This window comes from Hipposideros armiger, unplaced genomic scaffold (genome assembly GCF_001890085.2).
Source record: "Hipposideros armiger isolate ML-2016 unplaced genomic scaffold, ASM189008v1 scaffold_705, whole genome shotgun sequence".
Lineage (NCBI taxonomy): Eukaryota > Metazoa > Chordata > Mammalia > Chiroptera > Hipposideridae > Hipposideros > Hipposideros armiger.
Genome location: NW_017732055.1, coordinates 712,040 through 738,616, shown reverse-complemented (window position 1 = coordinate 738,616; position 26,577 = coordinate 712,040). Strand labels below are relative to the sequence as shown.

Below are 26,577 nucleotides of genomic sequence, written 5' to 3'. Positions count from 1 at the left end.
CTCTTTTAAAATACAGGTTTCATGAATTGGAGATTTGTGAACACTGCTTGAAGGCATCTGAAAACTTTGTGTTTTTCCAACTCTCAAAGCAGCTTCTTTCCAGAGGTCTAATGCTCACAGTCAGAAAAGCTAAATGCATCTCTCGTTGTTTCACCGATCTTTTTCCGGAGGAAAAAAAAAAAAGAAAGAAAGCGAAAAGAAAATAGAGAAGAAAAGAGCATGGAGGAGGAGAGAGGAAAAGTGGAAGAGAAGGGGGGAAAGGGAGAGAGAAAATGAAGGAGCACTGGACTACCGACTGCTGACGAGCCGACCCAGAGCAGCCGCGGCGCCCGGCCGCCGGCGCCCACTGGTCCGCGGAGCTGCCAATCGGGGAGTAATCCCGTAGGAATTTCTCCCGGGTTTAGCCGGGAGTCACCCTGCTTGCTGCCTCTTTCCTAGACGCCCGGAGAAGCCTGGAGAAGCCAGCTCCGGAGGGAGGCAGAGTGGCAAGGAGGGAGGGAGCTGGAGGAGAGGAGGAGAGGAGGAGGACCCCGCGAGGGAGGCGGCGGCCCGGAAGGAGGGGCGCAGCGGCTGAGCCACTAGCAGCACGGCCGCGCGTCTCTCCAGATACTCCCGGAGCTCCTGCCGCGCGCAGCGCGCCTGCACCGCTCTGCCCGCAAACTTGAGTTGCAGCGACATTCCAAGCCATCTCATTTATTCCCCCAAATCAGAAGCTGAGCCGCGACACGGGGAAGGAGTTCGCGGAGGAGTAAAACAACAGCCGAGCAAGAAGCGATTCGGAGAGCAGCCTCCCCCGAGCAACAGCTCGGCGTCAAGAGTGCAGAAACCAACAAGTGAGGAGGCGCCGCGTTCTCGGGGCGCAGTCGAGGACCCGGGAGCAGGCACAGGAGGAAGCAACGAGTGCCTCCGAGCCCGAGGCGAGGTCGCTGCGGCTGCTCTGCTCTAAGTCCCTCTGCGCGGGCTGCGCCGGGCGCTGGGCAAGAGGCTTCGTTTCACCCTGGTTGCAAGCGGCGGCAGGGAGCAGCCGGTTCTCGGGGGAATATGCGGCGCGCTTGGATCCTGCTTACCTTGGGCTTGGTGGCCTGTGTGTCGGCGGAGTCGGTGAGTAGGCCAGGCGAGGGTCGCAAGCGCCGTTTAGGGTCCTGGAGGCCGAGCGGAGTCCGCAGCGCCCGCGGGAATCGGGGAGCGCCACCTGGGGGTTCCCACCGCCCCACACCACCAGATGCGGCGCTCGTCCCCCGGGAGCTACTGGGACAAACGCGCTCTCTCCTCCATCCGTTTCCACCTTCCCTTCCCGCAGAAAAGCGCCTCTCGCCGGAGTTGACCCGAGATCCCTGGGGATGAGGGCGCGAGAATCGCAGTTTTGTCAAACTGCAGAGGCCCCGAAATCGCTCCCAGCTTCTTCCCCATGGGAGGGTCTTGCTGTGTTGCTGGGGGAAGGACGGAGGGGAAAGGGTGGCCGAGATGGGAGCCCGCATAGGGCTCGCGAGGGAAGGGGTCCCCTCCGCGCGCTCCCCGAGACCCGGGGCGACCTGTAAACTTTGAGGTCCCTTCCTCCGCACACCATGTTCCCATGCTAGCTTTCCTACTCAATTGAATGCAAGCTCTGGGGAGATGGGGCCCTGATTTAAGCAACCCGCGAGTGTCGAGAGGGGAAAGTTTGCAAAAGTTCTTTTGTTTGACGTTCCCCGTAGCTGGTGCGACGGAGCAGACACTACGTGGAAACATTACCCGCCGAGGTGCAGTCCACGGTCCCGCGGGCGGGGGGTGGGGGGGAGCGGAATGGCCGGAAAATGCTGGGGTGCCGGCTGCTGGAATTCCGGTCTTGCAGCGACCCCCCTGCTCCGTGAGGAGCGGAGAACGGCAGGCGCGGACCCTCAGGGGCAGGAGGACATTTTAATACGGATTGCATTGGCGTGCAGCACGCAGGGCGAGGCGGGCTGCGTGTGACATCGGGTCGCCTGGCAGCTCGGGGACCAAATCTTCCAGCCCGCCATGCTCGCTGTCGCGGGTCCTGGCTGGGGCGCACCCGAGGCTGAGAGGAGTCTTGAACCGCCCGGGCAGGTTGCAGGTTTCCAGCAGTGGGAATCTGGTTTCCCCTCTTTTGGGTGGGTTTCGAGGGCTGGAGCTTGTTTCGCTATGTCGCCCGAAGAGCGCCCTCTAATGGGAACTGCCTCCTGGGCTTCCCCTGGTCTGTGAAGGTTCCTACTTGGAAGCCCCGAGCTTTGTCTAGCGAGGTGGAAGCCCAAGGACCCCCGATTCCGTCTGCAGCCTCAGTGCGGTCTGAGGCCTGGATTAGGGAGTGCAGCTGTTTCTGTTCCTTCTAGTTCTCCATATCTCCTCCCTTTGCCACCTGATACCTTGTCTGTTTCTAATTAACTGAAATGTCTCTTCGAAGATAAATAATGTCATCTTTACGGGTGGTTTTGTGAGTTTTCCCCCTTCCCTTTGGACCTTTGGAGTGTTACTTCCCCCCTTCTTTCTTTCTTTTTTTTTGAGTTGTGGCAATTTAGGATTGGGAAACCTCTTTGGCACTGAGCAGCAGATGGACATTTTTCATCAGCGTGGGAGCCTCTGTGTGGGCTTGCAGGTCCCCAAACATGACAGGGGATTGGAGAGCACGTAGCCTTGCACACTGTACAGATGAGTGTTGGGGCGCTCTGGCTGTAAAACAGAACTCTGAGCCTTATAAGTATTATTTTTCTTTGGCAAGTGATCTTGAATCCGTTGGGATTGGTCCTCTCCCAGCCAGTGATGCACTTTGGCTTTTGTACACAAAAAGGGGGGAGATTCTGCCTATTTCAGAAAATCCTAAGTGCTCATCTTGTTGCAAAACAGGGCAAAGGGAGAATTCCATCTAAAGGTTTTTAAGAGAGGCCTGCCTAAAAAGCTGTACAGGGTTAAGGAGGTCCTTTTTTTTTCTTTTTTCTTTTTTTTACTGAGACTTGTTCAGCGTTTCCTAAGAAATGTTACTATTTGGGGATTCTAGAAAAAGAATGTTATCTTCTGCCTCTCTGGGTTGTTGCATCAATGGGACAGTACTGCTCCTTAAGGAAGCTTTTTGGCTGAACTATAGTGTCCTCCCCAGTGGCACCTTTCCCCCAATTCTGTGTCTTTGGGGTTCTAATATTTCTCATTTCCAATCAGAATTGGATGCTTTCTGAGTGAGCTGCTTCGCTTAGTAGATACTGTTTCCAGTAATTGGAATATCATCCAAAAGGGTGATTAGATATTTTTAAAATGTCAACTTGGAGACTCTAGCAGAGTCTTTGTTAGGCAATGAGTCAGTGGTTCCCAACAGAAGCTGTTTTAAACCCCAGGATGGCTAATAGTCCATATAAATTACTTTTCAGTTTTTATTTGTTTCATGTGTAGCAGCATAAATGTATGCAAAGTTGAAAGACATAATTTTTAAACATTTAGTCATGATAGCACATTATTTCCAGTACTTTGCATTTTAATTTGAAAACTGCTTACTGTTGCCTGGGAATTAGATGTAGTCATGGTCTGAGCTTAAAGTCTCTCTTTAAAAGGAAGAAAGGAAAAACATCTGCAGTTAGTGAATTTTTTATTTTAGACTAAGTTCAAGGGGGAAAAAAAAAGATTCTCAGGAATCAAGGCTCAAAGATGTCTGAAGAAGTACTGGTGGCCCTTCCTTTATGGACGCTAGAGACAGCAGGGACAGCCTGTTCAGGGTGATGCATTCATACTTTCCACCGGCAGGTTAGGACTTTCACTGTGGGAACGCCATGCAAGGGGAAAGACTGCGTGTGGCGGTAGTGATATGCTGCTGTTTCTCTGTTTTCACATGACTGTTTAGCTTTAGGAATAATATAGCGCAGGCTGCTATAAATGCATAATTTGAACTGGAAATATGTTTAAGAAAAGGAAGCGTTTGAACTAGTGGAATTTATACACATGCTTAGATGTGTGTAAATTAAAAGAAACTGTCAAGTCATTTCGACCCATGCATTACCTCTCAGTGTGTTATGAAAGGCAGGCTTTGGAAAGTTTGCATTAGAAGGAAAAATAAAATGGAACCATATAACCTTTTGCAGTTCTCTAAAAAAATATATTTTGGCTGTTCGAGTAATGAAACAAATTACTTTTGCTAGGGAATTTCATAGAAACAAGGGCTCTTTCTCTGTTAGTTGGATATTAGCAGTAGGTAGATGTTATTTAAGAAGGAAAGATCTTATAAGATCAGGCTTGCCCGAAGATGGGTGTCCTGAGAGGAATTTGAGTATGCCCTCCAACTCTTACTTCTGGGACCTGGTATGGTTTTGATGGTGCTCGCCTTTCGAAAGACTGTGTAACATGATTACTCAAATGGTGCCTTGAATAATCATTAGTTTGGAAAGGATTTCAAAGGATCATCTAGTTTTTTCCCTGGGTGGGACTAGTTCTCACTTCTCCCAAGTCCCCCAGAGACCTAACTGGCCAGCTGCAAGTCTCCTGGGGTCTCCTTAAGTTGTCAAGGCCCCTGAGGCTGACCCAGCCCCCCAGAGCCCGGCCCGCCTCTGTCATTTAACTTTATAGGGAGTCTGGTCAAGCTACTGTGCTTTTGGCATGTCAGCTGGCAGTGATCCAGGAGGTCATGTGAGGAATTTCATCTGAGTTTAGATTCTCATGAGACTGCACCTCCTCCATTTCTAAAAATCAAACTAGAAGATCTCACCCATCATTTCTTTATTCCCAAAACAGAAGACTAACTATTCATGCCACCTGTCAACAGTACATTCCAGTATCTCAAAATCACCTACTTCTTGAATGGATCAGAAGCCAAATAAAGTTTTAAAGAAAAGCAAGAAGTAATGAAGACGAGCTTTTGCTGATATAGAAGCTACTCTTATTTAACTTCTTAAAATCAACTGTGCCAGTACCATCTCTTCATTCTAGTCCTTTGGATTTGAATGTTGAAGACGTCCTTGACTCATTTGTCTTCCCTGACTTCTAAACCCACCTATGTGTTGTTCATTCCACAAATATTCATTCAGCATCTACTAAGTGCTCAGGATGAAGCAGTGAGCAAGGCAGCCAAGCCCCTCTTGTCTTTTGGGAGCTCACATTCTAGTGATCCAGATAGCTTTTCTGTCCTGTTTTTTCTTTCTTGGGGCCTGGCCAGCTCATGCCTCCATGCCAACACCCTTATAGTTACCCTTCCTGGCCCAGATGCTCACCTGCTGTTTGATTTATCCTGTATCGCTTTGATTGTGTTGCCCATGCTCCACAAACTCTGCACTTCCTTATTCTCATGGGTGGAGCCTCAATATCTCTGCTAGATTTATAAGGTGCTCCATAATATTGCTCCTTCCCGAGTCTCCTGCCTTGATTCCTCTGTCACGTGTCCGGGCTTGCCCCCCACCCCCAGTCTCACTGTTGTGAACACTCCTAGGACACCACCTCCTCAGTGTTTCTCCTTTCAAATTCTGTTGATTCCAATCCAAGCTCCAAATTGCCTTACATGACCGATGCAGCCCCTGTTTTTATTTTGCTGTAAATAGTGAGGCAGACTGATCATCAGAATCACTGGAAGTATGTAAAAATGCAGATTTCAGGGCCTCCTCTCAGATCTACACAATCAGAAACCTAAAAGGGGGAGGCAGAGCTGTCTGTATTTTTATGAAGCATCTCAGATGATTCTAATGAATCATTCACATGTGGGAACCACTGGTCTGGGTCACATACATTACCCCTGATTCCATGCAATTCTGTTTAAGGCCCAAGGCTTCCAGCAGTAAAAAGCTCTGTGATCCTGGGGGCTAGGATCAAGCGCAAAGGGCTTGGGAGGTATGCAAGTCTGGGTTCAGATGCTGATACTTTGCCACTTACTCAGTATAGTAGGACTTGGACATGTTAAACTCCGAGTCACTTAAAAAACTACACACAAATTCGTGTATAAATTGGACCTAAGAATGCCTTTATAACATGACTGTTGTGAGCATAAAATTGAGGGGGCCTAGGAATGGTGCTTGAGGCACAGAGGTACTAGTGTTTCCTTTCTTCCGTTTCTTTCTCAGCCTCTGTTTTCTTGGCTATGAAACTAGGGAGCCATTTAAGATGTTCTTTTTTTATAAAGATTTTATTGGGGAGTTGAGGGAGGGGAACAGCACTGGGGAATTGGGGGAGGGGGAACAGACAAGTTGCTGTCCTTTCGTTCTCCAGTCTAGTTGTGGAGGACGTTGCTTCACTGGCCCAAATTGGCACCATCATTACGCTCTTCCCGGGTGAGGCAGATCAGTTGCCGGCCTCTGGACGGCCGCTCACGCTGGCTGCTGGCTACACATGGTAGCCCATGGCAACCCACTGCAGCAGGAGCTGCAGCCTACGCCGTCGCTGGCAACCCCCGGCAGCCCAGCCCCAGGTCGAGCTACCATTCACCATCTTAGCTGCAGAGGGCAGTGTCACTGGCCCTCATATGTGGGATCCGAACAGGGGCCCTCTGGCATCCCAAGCCAGTTCTTAACCAACGCGCCACTCGGCCGGCCCTAAGATGTTCTTCAGGCCTCTCAGCACTCTGACATTCTAGAGATGTTGGTGCCATTTGAGGGGAAGGCCCTTGTTTCCACACCTTTGACCCCTGAGGTAAACATCTATTGACGCTGTGTGTTTCACTGCAGGTGCCCCTGGTGGCCAGGACAGTCAGGGTTGGTCGCTACTGCCGCTGCCGGGTTTCCTTCCCCCTGGTCCCTGAAGGCAGTGCGGCCTGGGGTCAACTGACTCCAGCAGCTGGGGGGTGGACCTGGGCTAGTTTGCCAGTTTTGATTCTCTAGACCTGCTTCATCAACACTGCAGTTTTGGTGTGAAGAAGAAACAAGCCGTTGATGTCAAGTTCCGCATCTTGTCAGTGGACACTCATGCTTCCTTTGACTGGGTTCAGATTCCAGCATGTAGGAAGGAGAGAGTTCCATGTGCATTGCATGGTAGAGTGCCACTGGCCGTCTAGAATGAGGTGGCAGGGGTGGTGAGGGAGTGCTGGGGAGCTGGGGGCCAAGAAAGGGAGTTGTTTTTTTTTTAAGGATAGACATGCATGAAATTTCTCCTTTTAGCAATTTGAGCTTCAGATTTTACTGTTAAAAATCTCCACTGGGTTTTGACAAGTCTGTTTCTAGGGCAGCATTAGCTTTAGCAACAAGGCTAGAGGGGTGACTACTTGTGAATAGGAAAGAACACTGTTGAAATAGAATTGTGAATGTTTTTCTGGAGTATCTCAAAGGATTGGCAGGGCTAGAAGAAGGGGAGAAGCCTGAAAATCTTTGGAGATTTCCCATTTGAATTTCGTATCAGCAGAGTGAGGCCCACTGGTATGCAGTTGGTGATGTAAGAGCCAGTTCGTGGTCTTGGACTCCAAACTATATAAAAATTTATTGAAGACAAAGATGTTTTCACATTTCTTTCCTCTGCTGTTGACTCTGTTTTGTGAGAAATGTCACAAAGATGCAGTAAATGTGCCCTTTACAAAGCATTTGGATGTTTCTTTTCTTATGGTGATACAGGTATAGTAAATACAACTAGTGCTGACATTTAAGGAGCAGGAGCAAGTAATAGAATTGAGTCCCGTGATAAGAATGACACATGGAACAAGATACCAAGTAAAGTGATTTTTTTCAAGTTCTTACCAAAATATGAGTAAAAGTTAAATTTATGTATTTTTGTGTGATTTATTATTAACTGTAAAGACCATAAAAATAAATGTGCAATTTTAGGGCAAAAGTGAGGTTTTGCACACATGTAATTAACTATCTTAATCCCTCTGGGACCTCAACTTCTTCATCTATAAAATGATGGCATGAACTAGAGGAACTTTCTGTCTAATATTTATTTTTGTGTGTGTAATGTTTCAGGGTGTGAGTAGAGAAATTATATGGTTAACCTAATCAATAACTAATTATTAAGCTTCTGCCAAATACTTACTATTTTATTATTGAAGCAAGGAATTTATTCACATTAATTAAATTAAAAGTAAGTCATTTCTAATAGCTGGTGGTAATCAGTTAAGTTGAACTGAGTATCCACGTGTACTAGGATTATATACATCACTCTGGATGTTCATGATCTAATGTCTAGCGTTTTCTCATATACAAGGTGTGATAAAAAAATATGGTGAATGTTTAAATAAAAAATGTATTACAGTAAAAGACATATTGCCATTAATCCCCCTCAAAATACCTCCCCCCCCTCCCCCCGGCTTCAAACACATTTATCCCATCATTCTTGCCATGTTCTGAAGCAGTTCTGGAAGTCCTTTTTCATGAATGTCTTTAGTTACACTGTTGTGGCTGCCTTGATGTCCTGAATTGATTCGAAATGTTTTCTTTTCATGGTCATTTTGACTTTGGGAAAGAGCCAGAAGTCGCAAGGTGTCAGATCCAGTGAATAAAGTGGATGAGGACACACCGTAACATTTTTATTTGACAGAAGTTGCTGTACTAGAAGCAATGTGTGACACACATTGTGATCACAAAATATGGTGAATGCTGCTGCCAAGAGCCATCCAACAGAAATACGGGGATCTTCAATATGGGAAGTGGCATGTTGAACCTTAGTAACAGTGTGTGACAAGTTTCAACTTGTTTGGTGCAGTCAGTCAGGTGTGAGCTACAATAGGAGAAGGTGTGTTTTAAAGAGTGCCGTAAATCATCCTCCATCATGACAACGCTCCGTGTCACACACTGCTTCTGGTATATGGCAATTTCTGTCAAATAAAAACATTACAGTGTGTCCTTATCCGCCTTACTCACCGGATCTGGCACCTCGCGACTTCTGGCTCTTCCCCAAAGTCAAAATGATATGGGACATTGAGGCAGCCACGACAGTGCAACAAAAGACACTCACGAAAGAGGACTTCCAGAACTGCTTCAGAAAGTGGCAAGAGTGATGGGATGAATGTGTTGGAATCGAGGGGAAGTATTTTGAAGGGGGTTAATGGCAATGTGTCTTTTACTGTAATAAATTTTCTCTGTTTTCTCATCTGTAAAATGGAATATCCTACAATAGGTTCTTAGGATGATGTGAGACAAAATAGGTAGGAATTTCTAACACAGAGTTTCAGTGCTGTGTGTCAATGTTCGTTACTGTTTTTCTAATTCCTGGTTTTCTGCCTCCATAAAGAGTGGGGCATTGGCATACTAAATGGGTTCCTCTCATTAGCTCCAGCCCAGAGGGTGGCCTAGGATATGCATGATACAGCCTGTTTTTTCATACTGGGGCTCTCTTCCCTGACCTCGGGTGGCCCAGCTCTGTGTTGAGGTATTGGGGATATGCTTGTCCTCAGCTTTTCTCTAAATGTGGGTGATGTAAGAGAATATACCATTTATTAATTTTGTCCCATGAATGGTTCCTTACAGGGCCTGGGTGAATCTGTAAGTGGTAAGATGTGAACAGCCCACCTTTTCCAGTTAATTTACCTCTACAAATCTATCCAAAGGAAATAACCATAGCGGGGTAAATGTATTTATTGAAGCCTTATTTACAAAAGTTAAAAAGTGGAAGCAGCCTGAGTGTATAGTAATAAAGGAATGGTTAAATAAAAGATTCTAATTTATACATGAAATATTATACAGCCATTAAAATGTATTTGAAGAATGTTTATAACTTGGAAACTGTTTGTAGTAGACAAAAAAGCTGGATATATAAAAACCAGGGAAATCTGAATAAGATTGATGGATTGTATGAATGTCAATATCCTTGTGATATTTACTATAGTTTTATAAAACGTTATCATCGGGGGAAATTGGGTAAAGGACAGAAGAGATTCTCTGTAGTATTTCTTACAACTTCATGTGAATTTACGATGATCTCAGCGAAAATTTCAATTAACAAAATAGCACCAGACCTAGAAGGTTTTACAAGTAAGTTCTGCAGGTCCTTCAAGGAACAGATACTAAATGAATTTTTGTTCCAGAGCTTAGAGAATGACAGAAGGCTGTTCTTTTTCATTTTATGAAATGAGCATTACTCTGTGTTCAAACCAGACAAGGACAATACATGGAAACTAATCTGCAGGTCAATTTCACTTAGGATCATAGATGCCAAAATGTTGAATAGAATATTATCAAACTAAGTACAGCAGCTAATGATGAGCCCAATTAGGGTTTTTCCGAGGAATGCTTTAATAGCATCAGAAAAGCAATGCAGCTACGATGAAGTTTAAGGGAGGCAACAATTTGATCATTTCAACAGATGCAGAAAAGCATCTGGTAAAAGTTTATAAAGACGTTAATACATACAAGGGTCTCTAATTTCTGGTTAACTGAAGGTTTACTATATTAGGGTTAGTACACCTGTGCTGATGGCTCAATTCACTTGACTTGTTTAGGAACCAGAAGGCCACTGTTTACTGAGTTGTTAGGCAACAGTCTCCAGTTACATGGGTGACAGGTGTGTGACAGTGCAGTAAAGTATGTGTCACAACCTATACAGATTTTAATTCATATGAAGTTGTGTTCTAGCATTGCCAAGGTTCAGTTGTGTGCTCTCCCAAATTAAGATAATTGCAGGCTTTGGAATCGGGTGTATTGAGGCTCGGTTTCTGGTATTATCACCTAAAAGCCACGTGTCCTTGGGGAAGTGTATCATCTCTGAGTTTGTTTTTTCAGTGTTAAACTGGGGGTTATAATAACTTGCTTTTTGGTTATTTTGAAGATTAGCATCAATAATGACTCAAAACTTCTAAAACAAAACCTGACCCCTAGTAGGTGTTGTAAATACATGTGTTTCTCTTCTAGCTTTAAGTTTGGTGATTCCGGGATATATTACATATGCATAAATATGTATGCATGTTTCTTGTTTCTCACTTGCATTCTGACTCTTGACATCAAAGGACGTATATTTTCACAAATTTATGATCAATTTATTTTTTACCAGACCCGGTGTGATGCTGAATTATACTTTTCTTTCCTCCATCATCCAAGTTTCAACATCAGAAAAGCAATGCAGTTATTCATAGTTTAAGGGAGCTAAGTTACATTCAGCTAAAGCTCAGGACAGACTTGTATACAAGTTGGAAATTTAGTTAAGACTTCAGAATCTAATGTATTACTTGGGATTGTAAAATGCTTAAAGAAGGTCAAATGGGAACCTTACATTGTAAACACTGATTTGTCTGTTAATTTTACTAATGATTTGAAGTCTTAACTTTATTCATGTTCCACTTCTGAACTCATTTAGATTAAGAATGGTATTTTATTTGATTACATTAGATTTGATTAGATTTTGTGATTGCCCTGATGAGTTAGTAAATGAAGTTTTAGGTTTGCTAAGTCAGTCAGTTAATAGTTAACTCATGTTACTACACACTTACCAAGGGCATAGCTCTTTGTTGGTCTTGCAAGTTAAAAAGAAATTATGACATGATGCCTTCTTTCAAGCAATATTATCTACCTTTTGATTATTTAGGGTAATTGAAGATGGGTTGGGCCTGTATTTAACATATGCATTATCTGTAAAATATGCATCAGTTTGTTTTTGTCTGCATCTAGTTAGACATATGTAGCAATCAAAACTGCCAAAGAAGTACAATTGAGAAGGATAAGAGCCTCTTGTAGAAGAGAAGTCACTGCTTTCCCAGAAAAACAAAAACAAAACCTTCCCTGAAGTGTCAAAAGTGTGTTGGAGAAAAATCAGAATTCTATTTGATGACTTGAAGACACTTGATTTTCATATTTTTCTCCACCTGCTCTCCAAGGAAAGACTTCTGAGTATTCAAATGTACAATGAGCAAGAAATTATTTAGAACCTGAGTAATATAATGATGTTTATATCGGGGGAGAAAGAAACTTTACATTTCACCAGTTTGATTGTCCATACTCTATAAGCTTTGGACTCTTAAAGGTTAGAGCTGGACCTTATATTATGTGTTAAGATCAAATACTCTTAGTTGATGAATGAAAGAGGTGTAAAAGTGTTGGGATGATTCTCATTATACTCTTTGGGATTCTGCTTTTGCAATATGAAACAATGGATTTGAGAGCTGGGATTGACTCTTAAAAGGAAACATAGTTAGAGAGGTTTAAGTGATTTGTCCGAGAGTGCATAGTTAGTGGTAGAGATATAGGTCGGGCCTTGGCCATCTGACTTGTTAGTATGTTTTTCTTACTATAAAACGTTCCCTTCTGGCTCCTTCTTCCTCCTCATTTCCCACATTAATGATTAACACTGAATCAACTTACTTTGGGCACATGTTTGATGAATAAATGAAATACAAATGGAACATACACTATATGTTACTGCCTCTGTATCAGTGTTTTTTGCAAAGTGAATAACTTAAGGTGATATTTAGAGAATTCCTCAGTTTTGCTCCAGCTAACGCCTTTTTTTGGGTCTGTGTACCTTTTGGCTGATGAGGGGAGGAGAACTGAGGGCACTGGGGGTTTGGAAGACCCCAAGAGGTCAAGGGACTGAAGTAAAGTGGATTTGTAAATCTTGGGAAGATTCTGGAGACCTGTGGGCAGAAAAGGAGAGAAAAGCTTCCTGGAGATAAGAGTCAAAACTAGAAGCAAAATCCTCATGAATTAATACCGCACTTCATTGGGGGGAAATAGCTGCTCTTGTAGGTTGAGGGAAGAAGAACATTCCTTGGATTTTTATACTACAAATATGTCAATGCCTTCCAGGAAAAGAGTGAGGCACGAATGGCTCAGGTAAAAGCCCTTTGTCGCTTAGTGCTTTCTGCCAATGTTGGATGTAGGTTCGTGTTTCCCCCTAACATTTTATTTTTTATTGAATGCTGCTTTTGTATTCATATAGTTGAGTCACAGGTTTTCAGAAAATGGGTCTTTGGGATGATATTTTTAAGAAATGAATTTATTAAAAGCCAATAATATTAAAAATTACTACTACCCTGATCGGCTGCTTTGCTTTGAACTATGATGGATACTCTCCATTCAATGTCTGTAACTGTCCTGTAACTGCGAGGCGGTACTACTACAAGGCTGCTTGTGACCCAGCAGAGGTTAGATCCTCAGCTTTTGTAGCTTTAAATAGTCCTAACATGATACTATAATCTATCAAGAGAGCAATGAAAGTATTTAAATGTATAACCACTTTTTAATGTAGTCTAGTGGGTGCAGTCCCGAGTCGTGAAGTGTCAGACCCTTATTTGCATTGGTTGGCCTAATGGGTCACCATATTCTGATTTCTTTACAACGTATAGCATATTACCTGATGGTTCCTCTCCACAAGCTTCAGTCTGGTAATGCGAGAACTAGGGAGGAGAATTAATGGGAATCTCTGTAAATCCCAGCTCTGCAGGTACGTGTATGACTTTGGGCGGGTTACTCAGTCTGTCAGTTTTCTCATCTGTAAAATGGAGCTTAGTCACAGTAGCCACAGTAGAGATGCTGTGAATTAATGAGTTACTGCATGACAACGATTTAGAAGAATGCCCTCTGTGAAGTCAGCCCCAGCCTCAATGTTAAGTTGGAGTGCAGTGGATGGCTCATTAGATGGGCTGATCAAGGAAGAAACGACCTTTCTTGAGCTTTTGAACCTGAGACTGAGAAAGAATGACGGGCCACTGATCAGATAGGAAAGACAGAAGGAGAGGCTGAATTTTTTCCTCTTCTTTCTTTCCTTTTCGTGTCTGTTGTGTTTTGCTGGAAAGAGGAGCCATTTTAGCCTCTCTGGGTCTTAGATCTCATCTGGATAGTGAAGGGCATGTTCTCAATCAGTGGTTGTCAACCCTGTCTGCATTTTAAACTCACCAGGGGAGTTTCTAAACGCTATGTGTGCCCACCTAGGACCAATGAAATCAGAATCTATGGGGCTGCGCCCCAGCTGTTTGTAAAAGCACCCCAGGTGATTCTAACTTCCAGAAGGTTTGAGAACCACTGCTCGAAATGCCTTTCTTGGTCTTCTCCAGCTTAGGAGGGAAGTCTAGCAGGCCAGATTTCGTCATCTTACACCGTGTTCTCTGCTGCTGACGACTACCACATGGCGTGCAATGGCTCACAGCACTGATCTGCTCGTCACCCTCCGCACTGAGCAGAATTGGGAAATGCTTGCTCATTTCCAGCTTCTTCCTTTTCTCCCCTTCTCTTCAACATCTTTTTGTGCTGGCTCATACTTTTTTGATAGTTATGTTTGCGGATGATGATGCATTTGAGAGCTCTTTAGACAAAAGAGTACGTATATGTATAAGTTAAGTCTATCTGAGGATGTCTTTAAAAACATTGAAATAATTCCTTTTCCAAAGGAAACCTTTCCTTAGTGGAACAAAAGATGCTTGTCTTACTGGCCTAGCTGCAGAAAAGCATGTTTGGCCAGCTTATTAGATTTTCCTAAGCTCATTTTTGAACAGAGGTTGTGTGTTTTACTGATTGGGAATGTATTCTAGGACTTTTCTGATCATGTATAGGCCCCACACGCGCCTCTTAATGATGGTCCTCTTATTCTAACTGTACTTCAGCTGCTTGGACCTGATTCAGGTCAAATTAATTCCGTGAACTAGACTGTTTTCGGTTGAAGAAGGCAAGAGAGTGCCTTAGGCTGTCCTGTGAATAAGGCATCTGAGTTGTCTTTAGTTCTTGCTTCTGTAAAAAAGCAGCAGCCCATTATCTAATCTATTCATGGTTTACTTTGTTCAGATATCTAATTTGGGAGCATGTTTGTCCTCACTCAACTCAGAAACACAATTTTCCATCCCTTAAATAAAAGGGGGTATCTTTAATTGACTCGGAAAAAAACTTCATTTAAGAATTCTAGAGTTCTCAAAGCCTTTACCAATTGCTCTGCTGGATAACATTAAAATGCTGACCCTTTAGAACAGCAGTTCTCAACCTTCCTAATGCCGCGACCCCTTAATACAGTTCCTCATGTTGGGTGACCCCCAACCATAAAATTATTTTCGTTGCTACTCTATAACTGTAATTTTGCTACTGTTATGAATCGTAATGTAAATATCTTTTTGTTTTCCAATGGTCTTAGGTGACCCCTGTGAAAGGGTCGTTCGACCCCCAAAGGGGTCGCGACCCACAGGTTGAGAGCTGCTGCTTTAGAAGCTGCCACTCAATATGTATCTGTCCTACAATAGAGTTGGAAGAAGGATTATTCTGAGCAAGCTGTTAAAATGAGCCATCTGCTATGATTCATAGCTTTTAATCCCAATAATTCTGTAATATCTAGAATAAAATTCAACATGACTGTTCTTAATTTCAGCGATGATAGGGATAAATGTGTCTTTAAAAAGCACTGAGCGTGCATGCACACTCACCTTAGTGGACATGTGAACTCTGCTCCTTCCTCTCAGTGTGCTCTGACTGCTAGATGTGCCAGAGAGTCAGCATGATACAATTTGCAGATGAAGGGTTTGTTTTCAGTAGAAATTGAGATCTGTTACCAGAGTCATTAACTCTAGTATTAGTCTGTGGTTCTCAAAGTGTGGACAGATCAGCAGCATGTGCATCAGCTGGGAGCGTTCTATAAATGCAGAGTTCTGGGCCTCCAGACCAAGCAAATCAGAAACTCTGGAGGTGGGGCTCAGCAGTCTGAATTTTAGAAAGCCTTCTGGGAGAGTCTGTTACATGCTGGAGTTTGAGAACTGAGCTGCGGCTCACATCCCTGACTGCACAGGCACTATTAAATGAAAGCCCCTGGTTGTGGGGCCCAGATATCAGTATTTATTTTTAAGCTGCCTTGGTGATTCCAATGTGCAGCCAGGCTTGCAGGACCTTGCTACTTAAACTTGCTGCTTAGGACCTTGCTACTCAAAATGTGGGCACCAGCCCAGCAGCAGGCGCATCACCTGGGGACTCATTAGAAATACAGAATCTTGAGCCCCACCTGAGATTACTAAATTGTAGTTTGCATTTTAACAAGACTCCCAGTGACTCATAAGCATATTCAAGTTTGTGAAATACTAGTTTATAGAAATAGTGACTTTCCCTATAGAAGTCAGTTTTTTAGAATGCCCTAAATTTTAAAGTTCGTGAGGATGCAGAAGAGTTGCTTTGGCTTCTGCCTGGTGGTGACTCAGGGAAGCAGCCATTGGGAGAAAATGGATGGCTCCAATAGCTTCTGCTCAAAAGGACCCAGGACTATTAGGTGTAACAATAGCCCATAAGCCATCACCAAGTAAGTAATAACAGTTAAGACACTTTCTGGGGCAAGTAACAAAAATCCCAACTCAGACTGGTGTAAGCAATGAAACGGAAAATTTTGGCTCACATAGCGAAGTCCAGGAGTAATTCTGTCTTCAGGCCTGGCCGCATCAAGAGGCTTAAGTAATGTTATCAGGCCTTGCGTTTCACATATCTTTCAAAGTAACTTTCTCTTGTTAGATTCACTCCCAGACTTCATACTAATCAAAGTTACAGCTAAACTGTTGTTAAAAAGAGATCCCCAAATGTAGTGGCTCAAAATAGATGGATGTTTTATTGCCCTGTGATATAACAGACAGGGCTGGTGAGATGGCTGTGTCATGCTCACATGTAGCTCTTACCTGTGGTTCTAAGGTGGCTGTTCCACCTTTACTGTCTCCCTGCCAGGAGAAACTGTCAAGGGGAGGACAGAGCCTGGAAATAGATACATCATTTCCACTTACATCCTACTGGTCAGAACTTAGTCATATGGCCACACAAGGCGCAATGTAGGTTGGGAAATGTAGTCTCTACGTGGGCAGCCATTGCCCAGTAAAAATCTGGGAAGGTTCTATTACTAAAGAAGGAACGATTTTAGAACGTAATGACAACCAGGAGAGACCCTTTGCTCTGTGGTGTCAGATGGGGCCTGACGAGTCCAGATTAGCAAATAATCTATCTCTCAGCAGCTGTAATAGGAAGAGCTTCTTTCCCCCAACTCTTCTAGTGAGAATTGGAGTATAGCTTCTCTTTTACTCTGGATTGGCCCAGCTTGACCCTCCCTGGCCTGGATCATATGCATCATCCCTGGAACTATAAGTGGAGGAAGTATCACCAGAATCCCATGGATCGAGATAGGAAAGGACTGGTTTCGCAAAGAGCAGTGGAGGGTCTGTTAGTAGAGAGAGGAGAATGGATGCTGTTGGAACCAGACACCTTTTCCTCCCTTCACTTGTGCTCTGGCTATTACTACAATGGTGAGTTCTCTTTTCCCTTTCAAGCCCAGTCTTTGCCTCATGTGATTTTGCCAGGGTAAGATGTTTGACACACACACAGTTTTTGCCTCAGGATACACACTCGTGAGGACCCATCTTGGATATGGGCTCAGGCATTAAGCTCTATCCATGTGAAAACACCTGTATATATCTATTTGATGACAAAATAAACAGCACGTATAGTATTGAGTGAGCTTACCCTCACTCTTGTGCATTGATATTTGGAGGTGCTAAAGCCAAGAATGGTGGAGGATTTACTGTCAACTTAGTATGGAGTATTTGAAGATTACTAGCATATTAAAAAAAAAAAAGACGTTTAAGAACAAATTTATTTGATGAGTTTAATAAACATAGGAGACTGTAGCAATGTGCCTTTGATGTCTTATTTTAATGGTTGGTAAATGTGAATACAGGAAAAGATAAATTTATCTTTGTCAGATTGGTAAATGCTTTTTCAGAATGTTCTCAATGAAACGGTTTGCATCTTTGATGGCTAAAGATTGTATAAATAGAGCCCTTTAGTACATCAAACAATGAATGTTACAAAAACAATGAATTGTGCTCGTGTTTATCCTCTCCTTCTCAAGGGTTTGTTTCCTCTAATAAACATTTTTTTTATACCTTACTCATTGCACAGAGGAATTGAGGTGATTTCCAAGACTGCATATCTTTTCCACAAACTTTAGAAGAAATTATGTAAATGGTTGATTTATTTTCATATGCAACCAGAGCATTCTAAAAGCATGCTATGTAATGCTTTTTAAGAAAGTTGTAGCCTTAAATGATAGAAAAATAATACATAATGTTCAGAATAATGTGCTATTTCCAAGCCTCTCCACTGAATGCTTATTGTCCTTTCAATAAAAATGTGGATTGCAGGCACATCTGATGTAAATGAATTAAAATTTCATTTGCACAGAACTTTGTGTGTTATGTTAATAAGATTTACCCAAAACACTATTGTTCGCTTAATAAATATTAAGAGAGCCACTGTGAGATGCCTCCTGGTGTTTACTGTTTCTCTCCTTGGGCATTAACTACTCTTGTGAGTCTTTACGAGGCCTCTCTTGTTTTGTGCCTTGAGGTATATAAATAGAGACAGAAAACCCAGAAGATTCAAACAAATTCCACACCATAAACTTTTACAGATGTGTTTAGTATTCATTCAGGAGATCCTTTTAGTTTATTTAATATAAAACTACTTTCTTTTAGCTTCTACATATACAAGGGGATAAGTTTTTATTTTACTGGAAATTTAAACAACAATCATGAAAACATTTTCTGGAAAAGGATCATCATTTAACAAGCACCAGGAAGATACAGTGTGATGACTTACATCTGACCCTTTTTCTTCCTGCATCTTATATTCTTTTGGACAATCAGGAAAGAAAGGTATGGAAGCTTCCAAGAAGACAGAGTTTGATTGAATAAAAGGAAGACCTTTCTAAAAGGCAGTCAGAGGTGGAGTGTACACTTCTGAAGCAGGGAGGGCTGTGCCTGGAGGCAAGCAAACATGTATTTGGATGGCCATTTATTTGGGACCTTTAGAGGAGATTCAGGGCAGGCTGGGAGATTAGCTGACCTTTACAGCTTCCTTCTAACCTTAGATACTATCATTCTTATAGTATTTTGAAGTAGAATGCTGATCAACTTATCATATATTGGGAATGCCAAAAAAATATGTATACAAGTGGATACTTTGGTCAACGTTGCTCAAGCAGTAGTTGGTCATAATCAGAAGTGTCTGGACGCTGATGGTAACCACTTTGAGCACCTCTTGTAACAGCAGAAGTCAAACGTGATTTGTATTCAATTTTTGTTATCAGTATATATTGAGTATTACAATTTTAATACAGTTTTCCCTTCTTAAAATGTGTATACATCTTTTTGGCACCCTCTGTATTTTATTTCCTTTGCTAATAGCTTGGTCTGAGACTAGACATCCTTTTGCCCTTGGTCGAAGGAGTATGACATTCTAGAACCAACTTTCTATTAAACTGATGGCAAGACCTCTATTTGCCAAATTTAGGAGACAGTGTAACTATTGAAATTTGACATTGCCTCATACTTCAAGTGACCCTAACAGGTACTTAATAAGGTAGAATAGCCAGCTTGACTGTCTGATGTGAGCCAGAGAGGCGTGTACCTGGGAGATAAGGCAAACTCAAGTCACAGTGAGTGGCCTTGAAGGCAAAGGACTTACAGGGGAAGGAAGATAGTCTTTAGAAGCGAAGAAGCAGAGGGTCTCCAAGCCAGTATCAAGGGAAAGGGGGCACTGTCTGAAGCTGTCAGGGGTTTAGGGGCGAGATACTCTTAGCCTTCTCCCAAGAATTCACTTCTGCACCACCTTGCGACATGCACCAAGTAGCTCTTAGACGGGGCAAGGACAGGAAGGCTGTGTCATGATCACCCATGACCCATGCGTCATATAGCACAAAGCTTCCTTTATGACGCTTAAGCAACCATTGTGAAAAACACCACTGAAACAAATATGGGCAGCACTCTGAGTTAGGAACCATTTCCCTACCGCTTTGCTTTTGCCAAAATAGCACTTTATGTTTCCTTCTTGAATGTGGGTGAAGCAAGAGAAGGCTGGATTGGTAGCCAGAGACTTGGGTTCTTATAGGCTGGCCTTTTCCTGCCAGTAACCATGTGTGACCTCTGGCAAATCACTCCACCTATTTTGCTTGAGTTTCCCATCTGTAAAACCTGTTTCCTATTGATCCCTGCAGCCAAACATGCTGTAGTTATTTAATGGCTATGCTCATTCTTTTTTTAAGGCAATCTTTTTTTTTTTCTCCCTTTTACCTACTGCCTTGGAATAACATGTTTTAAATTCCTATCCACAGTTTAACATTGTGTGCTATTTTCCTCTCTTTCCCTTTGTTAGCCAAGTTAATTGGTTACAGTTGTCACTTAGAATGTAGTCATCTTTCATGACTAACGATTTCCTCTCAGAGGTGCAACTCCATCTAGCTGCTGTAGCTCAGGTTTCCTCCTCCCAGATAGGAGGATGGACGTTGCTTTTGAGTATGGGAAATAGAAGCTGGAGTAGGTGGGAAAGTTCTCACTGTAGGGGAAAATGCTGTCCACCTGTTAGAGACAGGAAATAACTGGGGTCTGGAGGCCAGCTGTCCTTGTTCTGTGTATGACAATTCTCAGCAGATTTTTTTTTCCTACATTTTAAGTTCTGAATATTACACAGTGGCTATACAAGGTATGATAAAAAAATAAAAATGGTAAATGTTGAAATTAAAACAAGTTATTACAGTAAAAGACATTGCCATGAATCCCCCCTCAATATACTTCCACTCACTTCAAACACTTTCCCCATCATACTTGCCACTATCAGAAGCAGTTCTGGAACTCCTCTTTTGTGAGTGTCTTCAGTTATACTGTCATGGCTGCCTCGATGTCCTGAATAGATTCAAAATGTTTTCCTTTCATGGGCATTTTGACTTGGGGGAAGAGCCAGAAGTCGCACGGTGCCAGATCCAGTGAATAAGGTGGATGAGGACACACTGTGACGTTTTTATTATATGTAACAGAAATTGCCATACCAGAAGTGATGTGTGACATGGAGCCTTTCCATTGTGATCAAGATATACGGAGAATAATGCTGCCAAGTGCCATCCAACAGAAAGGCAGGGATCTTCAATACAGGAAGCAGCTCATCGAAACTTATTAACGGTGTGTGACAAGTTTCAGTTTGTTCGGTGCAGTCAGTTGTGTGTGAGCTACGGTTCAGAGAAGCTGTGTTTTAAAGTGTGCCTGAGATCATCCTCCATCATGACAACGCCCTGTGTCACACTTCGCTTCTGGTAGATGGAAATTTCTGTCAAATAAAAACATTGCGATGTGTCCTCATCCACCTCATTTACTGGATCTGGCACCTTGCGACTTCCTGGCTCTTCCCCGAAGTCAAAATGATTCAGGATGAGGCAGCCACGACAGCGCAACTAAAGACACTCACGAAAGAGGACTTCCAGAACTGCTTCAGAAAGTGGCAAGAATGATGCGGAAAGTGTGTTCGAAGCGAGGGGGATTAATGGCAATATGTCTTCTACTGTAATAAATTTTTAAAATTTAAACCTTCACTGTATTGTTTGTTCACGCCACTTATGGTTTTGTCGTCTAGGAATCTGATAGTTGTATTAAAAACTGGGCAAGTGAATACATCCTGAAAAGATCATGAGGCTGCAAGTAATTCATGTATGGTATTCTGGGGGTCCCAAGGAGTTGATGAACCTCCTCTTCCAAAGGCTAACATTTGACTCAGCATGATCTATCCACAAATTTTCAAATTTGAAAATCTCCCAAATGCCTATGAAATTGCTGGCAAGAATTACTATGAGGCAGGTGAAAAATACCTCCCTCCTGTGATCATGCCACGCCCACCAGTTTACAGCTCATTAGCCCCAGGAATGCCTGAAAGAGTTTTTCCAGGCTGATGAGCCTCCTTGCCTTTGCAAAGTACTGGCCTCACCCTGCTTGTATTAGAATCATCTTGGGGGAGAGGGGTGTTTTGTTAAAAATGCTGTTCTTGGTTCCCACCTACTGCATTTTAATGTCTAAACACTGAAGTTACAGAATAACTGCCTTAGGCTGAGAGACTACACAGCTTGGAATGACTTGCTGTAGACCCCACTTCTATGCTAACCTTTCTGATGGTTTTAGTTACGGGTCTGAGTTTCTCTACAAAATGCCAAATTTGACACTGAGCTCAGGAGCAAAACATACCTAACATTATTTGGAAATTGCTAATTTATTAAAAAGGAGTTTATTTGGCATTAATGGAGTTAATGGCGTAAAAGGAGTTAATGGGACAAATTAAAAAGTAGGAATTTAAGACATTAACTATATCAGGAGATTTGGCCATGAGGTCCCTCAAGCCTCAGTTGAACCCACTTGTTAGGGATACAAAGAGTAAGTAGCAGAGTAGTTGGATTGCTTAGTTTTTATTATTATTATTTTTTTCCTCCTGAATGGACTGCATTACCGAATGTTTTGGAGTGGAGTGCATTTTCGATCTCTCTGTTATTGGCCTAGCCCTGCCAGTCAGAGCTTGGTTAAGTGACTTTGGTGAGCTCTGAACACCCTCCACCTTGCATGCGGATTCTTGGGCCTGAGTTTCTTCAGCTGTGAAAGGAAGGAGCTTGACTAGACTCGAATGCTTCCTCCCAAGCAACTTGAAATTCTGTGATTTGTGTGCATGGCCACCCTTTAAAAATGGCATGTTATATCCTTGTCATCTACACACAAAACTGAAAGAATAAAGACATATCTTATTAATTCTCTCATTTTACTGCTGATTCTGGTGAGAAGAGGTTGGCAAGCAAGTAAATGGTAGGATTGAAGTGACCAGTTCTCTTAAATTATTTAGTTTCACGGTATAAAAAGGAGCACCTAGTCATGTGCTCTTTGTAAGGTTTCTTGCTTATTTTATTTTAATTTTTAAGCTGAGCCATCCTGCCACCTGTTGATAGCTCAGTGGCTGCTCAGCTCTGGCCGGGAATCGAACTGCTGTTGCTTAGAGCTCAAACTCTTGAAGAGCGAACTCTTAACTAAATGAGCCACTCAGCTGGCCCCTATTTTGTTGTTTTTAATGAAACACATGACATAGAATAAGGAAAAGACAAGATTTTGCTTTGATACTGTGTGCTTGTTCTGCCTTATGGATATAGTTAGATGGACTTTCTTATCTTGAGAGCAGTTAAGTATAGATACATAGCTGAATTTTATTCTTGGGTTCATGGGAATTTAGAAATATAGGCTTTTAATTGTTCACAGCTGGTGCATGAAATAGTGGTAATAATAATTAGGAATAATATGATTCACCTCTTAAGCTGTTAATTTTGAGCTGAAGGCTGGCAGAGTCTTCAAGGGGAACATTTGGAGGAAGTCCATCTTAGTTTTCAGTCAGGCAGTGTGCAAGTCTACCTTGTTTCGCTAATTCGTTATGATTTCTATGGCTTGAGTTTTCATGTCTTCTATCCAAAAGCACATACATACAACACCAGCCCACACTCAACAATATCCATGCAGACCTGCCCACTGCGGAGTCCTTGAGCACAAGCAACGAGTACAAAAAAGCCCATATCAAGGGTGTGTGGGGAGCTGGCAGCCTCCGGTGTGGCCCTCTGTAGTAAGACTAGACCTGATGGAGAGACAAGGAGCCTTGTTAGGAGAGTGAGTTTGCTTTGACGCTCTTATGAATGGAAGCTGAATCCAAGTGTGGCACTCACTACTTTCTTGTGTTATAAAGAACTCTTCCAATTCCCTAGAGAGTAGACTTTAAAACCATAAAGCTGATTTTATAAGTTATTCCCTTCCCCTTGCTTTTTGTAAAATCCTCAAATTCTAAAGTATGACAATATTTTAGTGGAGTTTACTTCCCATGGTTTCTTAATGCTCCATCCATTATAGAGAAAATTTTCAAAATGTTCCAAAATGATAAATATTTATTAGATAATAAGTATAAAAATAGAATATGTATTTTTGAAGAATGATTTGGATGGATGTTGTGTTCTGGGAAACTTTAAAACAACAAAATAGATGTCTTCTGAGAATATGTAATTAAATTATTAAATTCTTAAAAATTAACCTCTTTTACCCTAGATAATTTGGGGAGAAAAAAATCTTAGTTATATTTCATATGTGAAAAAAAACCTTAAATTCTAATTATGTTTTTTTAGAAGTAGTAGTAGAATATGAACAAAGTGATAGCTTCTCATAATTTATGCTGGCCACTAATTTGGCTGTGTTAGTAAGTACTTGTTATCTGGAACTAAGTGATTCTCATAACACATAATCTTCACGTTTCTCACAGGAGTTCCTGGAACAAGATAGCTTTTGCCCCGGCATAGTTGATATAAGTATCCTTCCAAAAAACCTTTGTAGGGGCAATTTTTTTTTTTTTTTACTTTTAAAAGTACACATTGTAAAAAAAGCTCTCTTGAATCTACAAACATAACCCATTTTACGAAGTTAAGCTGTTAGTCACATTAGGTTTCCAGGAAAACAAGGTAGAATTGTTTTCACTTTAAAGGGCCATGGAACTGAAGAAGAGAGAGGTTGTGACTTCATGGAAACACTAGGTCAGAATAGAAATTAGTGTGTGATCCATAAATTTAGCAGTTTCCAAATGGGTGATTTTTGCTGCATTACGCACTTTTACTTTTTCATGAAATAGTGTTTAACAAAGTGAACAGAGAAGCAGTAAAAATTCCGTGAATGGGTCCTACATCCCTGCCTCTCAAAGAGCCTCTTTTCCCACCCCATGCTGTTTATGTACCATCAGCATGTGGACACTGTGCATGCTTATGTTTTAAGTATTTGCTTCTGGAGAACCAGCTTGAAAAAGCAAAACAGAAAAATCCATTGGCATTTTGAGAGTTGAATCCACAGAAGATGTTGTTTGCAATGTGCCGAAAACATAAGGTCCAAACAGCCGGAACAGGCCTGATGCCAGGCAATTTCACTGTGAGAGAAAGAGGTCTGAAGCAGTCCTTTTAGGATTATCTCCAACTCAGCAGCTGCTGTCTGAGTTTGATTATGCACATCCTGCTCTGGGAGACCTGCAGTAACCCTTGGGCCCCTGGGGAACTTTAGGGCTGTCTTTTAAACAAAAGATTCTTCCCCTGGACATCCAAGGGCAGAAGCCCAAACAATGTGGAGGTTAAAAGAAGGTGGAGCTTTTGAAGATTGGATTTGAGAGAACAATCTAGGAAGGAAACTGATTGCCCAGTTTTCGAATTTTGAACAGCAAGAGCCGTTTTAAGGCCCTGTAATTTGAGGAAGCAGAGGCTCAGAGAAGTGAAGCGACTTCCCCAAAGAGAACCAGTCAGAACTGAAATCCTGGTCTCCTCGTTCCCAGGTTACACCTGTCTTATATAATATCACATTCTTGAAGACGTGATTCTCACATCAGTATAAACAATAAGTTGTATATTTTGGAAAATGGAGCTGAAAGAGAAGAGACTTTAAAAAAGTGTTTTGGAGTTATGTGTTAACCACCTTTTATAGACTGTCCAGGCATATTCAGATTTTTCTGTCAAGCAGTAGGGTTTTATCAGTGTGTAAATCTTAATCAGTGACCAGTAAATAGATTATTCCAGTAAAATTTACCTATGATTTTTTTTTTTAAAGATTTTATTGGGGAATTGGGGGAGAGGAACAGTGTTGGGGAATTGGGGAAGGGGACCAGCCAAGTTGTTATTCTTAAGTCTTCATTGTGGAGGACGCCAGTCGTCATCTGGCTGCCCCTCGGCAGCTTGCGGCCTCTAAGCTCAAGGTGCCGTGTTTAATCTTAGTTGTGGGTGGACGTAGCCACCATCCCATGCGGGAGTTGAACCCAGAAGCCTTGTTGTTAAGCGTGCGTGCTCTATTCACTGAGCCATCCGGGTGGCAGCTCAGCTCAAGGTGCCGAGTTCAGTCTTAGTTGCGGGTAGGTGTAGCCCACCATCGAACAGGCAATCTTGTTGTTATACCAGCTGAGCCATCCTGCCACCTGTTGGCAGCTCAGCGACAGCTCAGCTCGGGCGCAGCATCACGGGCCCATGTGGGAATCGAACCAGCAGCCCTGTTGCTCAGAGCTCGCGCTCTTAAGCCAACTCTTAACCAACTGAGCCACTGGGCCGGCTCTGCCTATGATTCTTAAAGGCAGAACAGGCATATTGGAGAGGTGTTGGGAGGGAAGCTAAGAAGGATGTTTATGTAACGAACTCTTTTGTTCAGCTCTGGCAGTGTCTGGAGCAGTGCCACAGTCTCTGAGGATTTATGGCCTCTAGTCTGGAGAATGTAGGTGGGCTCACATTATCTGTACTGAGGAACATGTGTGGGGTCTTTGAGCCTAAGGCTGTCCAGGTTACAAAAGGCTTTGTCAAAGAAGACGGCTATTCACAGTTATTTGAGAGTAATGTGTTGCTGTTTATTTCACATCTGGGCTGGGAATTGAGAATTTTCTCTGCTTTGTGGTTATAACAAGATCCCCAGTTGTTTTTTTTTTTCTTTTAAAGGTTGGGAAGCTAATTTCTTGTAGGGAAGAATCCATGAAATCCAAGGATATCACTGGAACATGGATGGTTTCTTTTCTTGCCCAATTCAAGGATTGAGCTGGTAGTCTTGTTTGGTGTAACGGAACTATTTAACATTGTTGACCTGAGGGTTTTGACTGAGAGAGAAAAATGAGGAAGGTCTTATTCACTAGAATTCCAAGTGGTTTTGGAATCTGTTTTTATCCTTTTTAATAGTGGGGTTTCTCATTGCTTCATTCATTTATAAAGGTTATGTTGAGTGTGAGCCAAGTATCCTTTTCTGTGTCCCACCATCCTTTCTGCAAAACTTAAAAGAAAATGCTACATTTAGGATACTCTATTGAGATACACTGGAATGTTTTTTTGTTTTGTTTTGTTTTTTAAAGATTTTTATTGGGGAATTGGGGGGATGGGAACAGTGCTGGGGAACTGGGGGAGGGGAACAGACAAGTTGCTGTCGTTTTGTTCTTC

The 26,577-nt window shown here is 42.5% G+C and overlaps 1 protein-coding gene across 1 annotated transcript in view; it reads left to right on the top strand.

Annotated features, from left to right (window-relative positions):
* Positions 1–420: 420 nt before the first annotated feature.
* SDC2 (syndecan 2) overlaps positions 421–26,577 on the top strand; it is a 116,366-nt gene continuing 90,209 nt past the window's right edge. Inside the window, exon 1 of the mRNA XM_019627080.1 lies at positions 421–1,101. Coding sequence (XP_019482625.1) covers positions 1,042–1,101 — 60 coding nt within the window. The 5' untranslated portion in view covers positions 421–1,041. The remainder of the gene's footprint in view (positions 1,102–26,577) is intronic.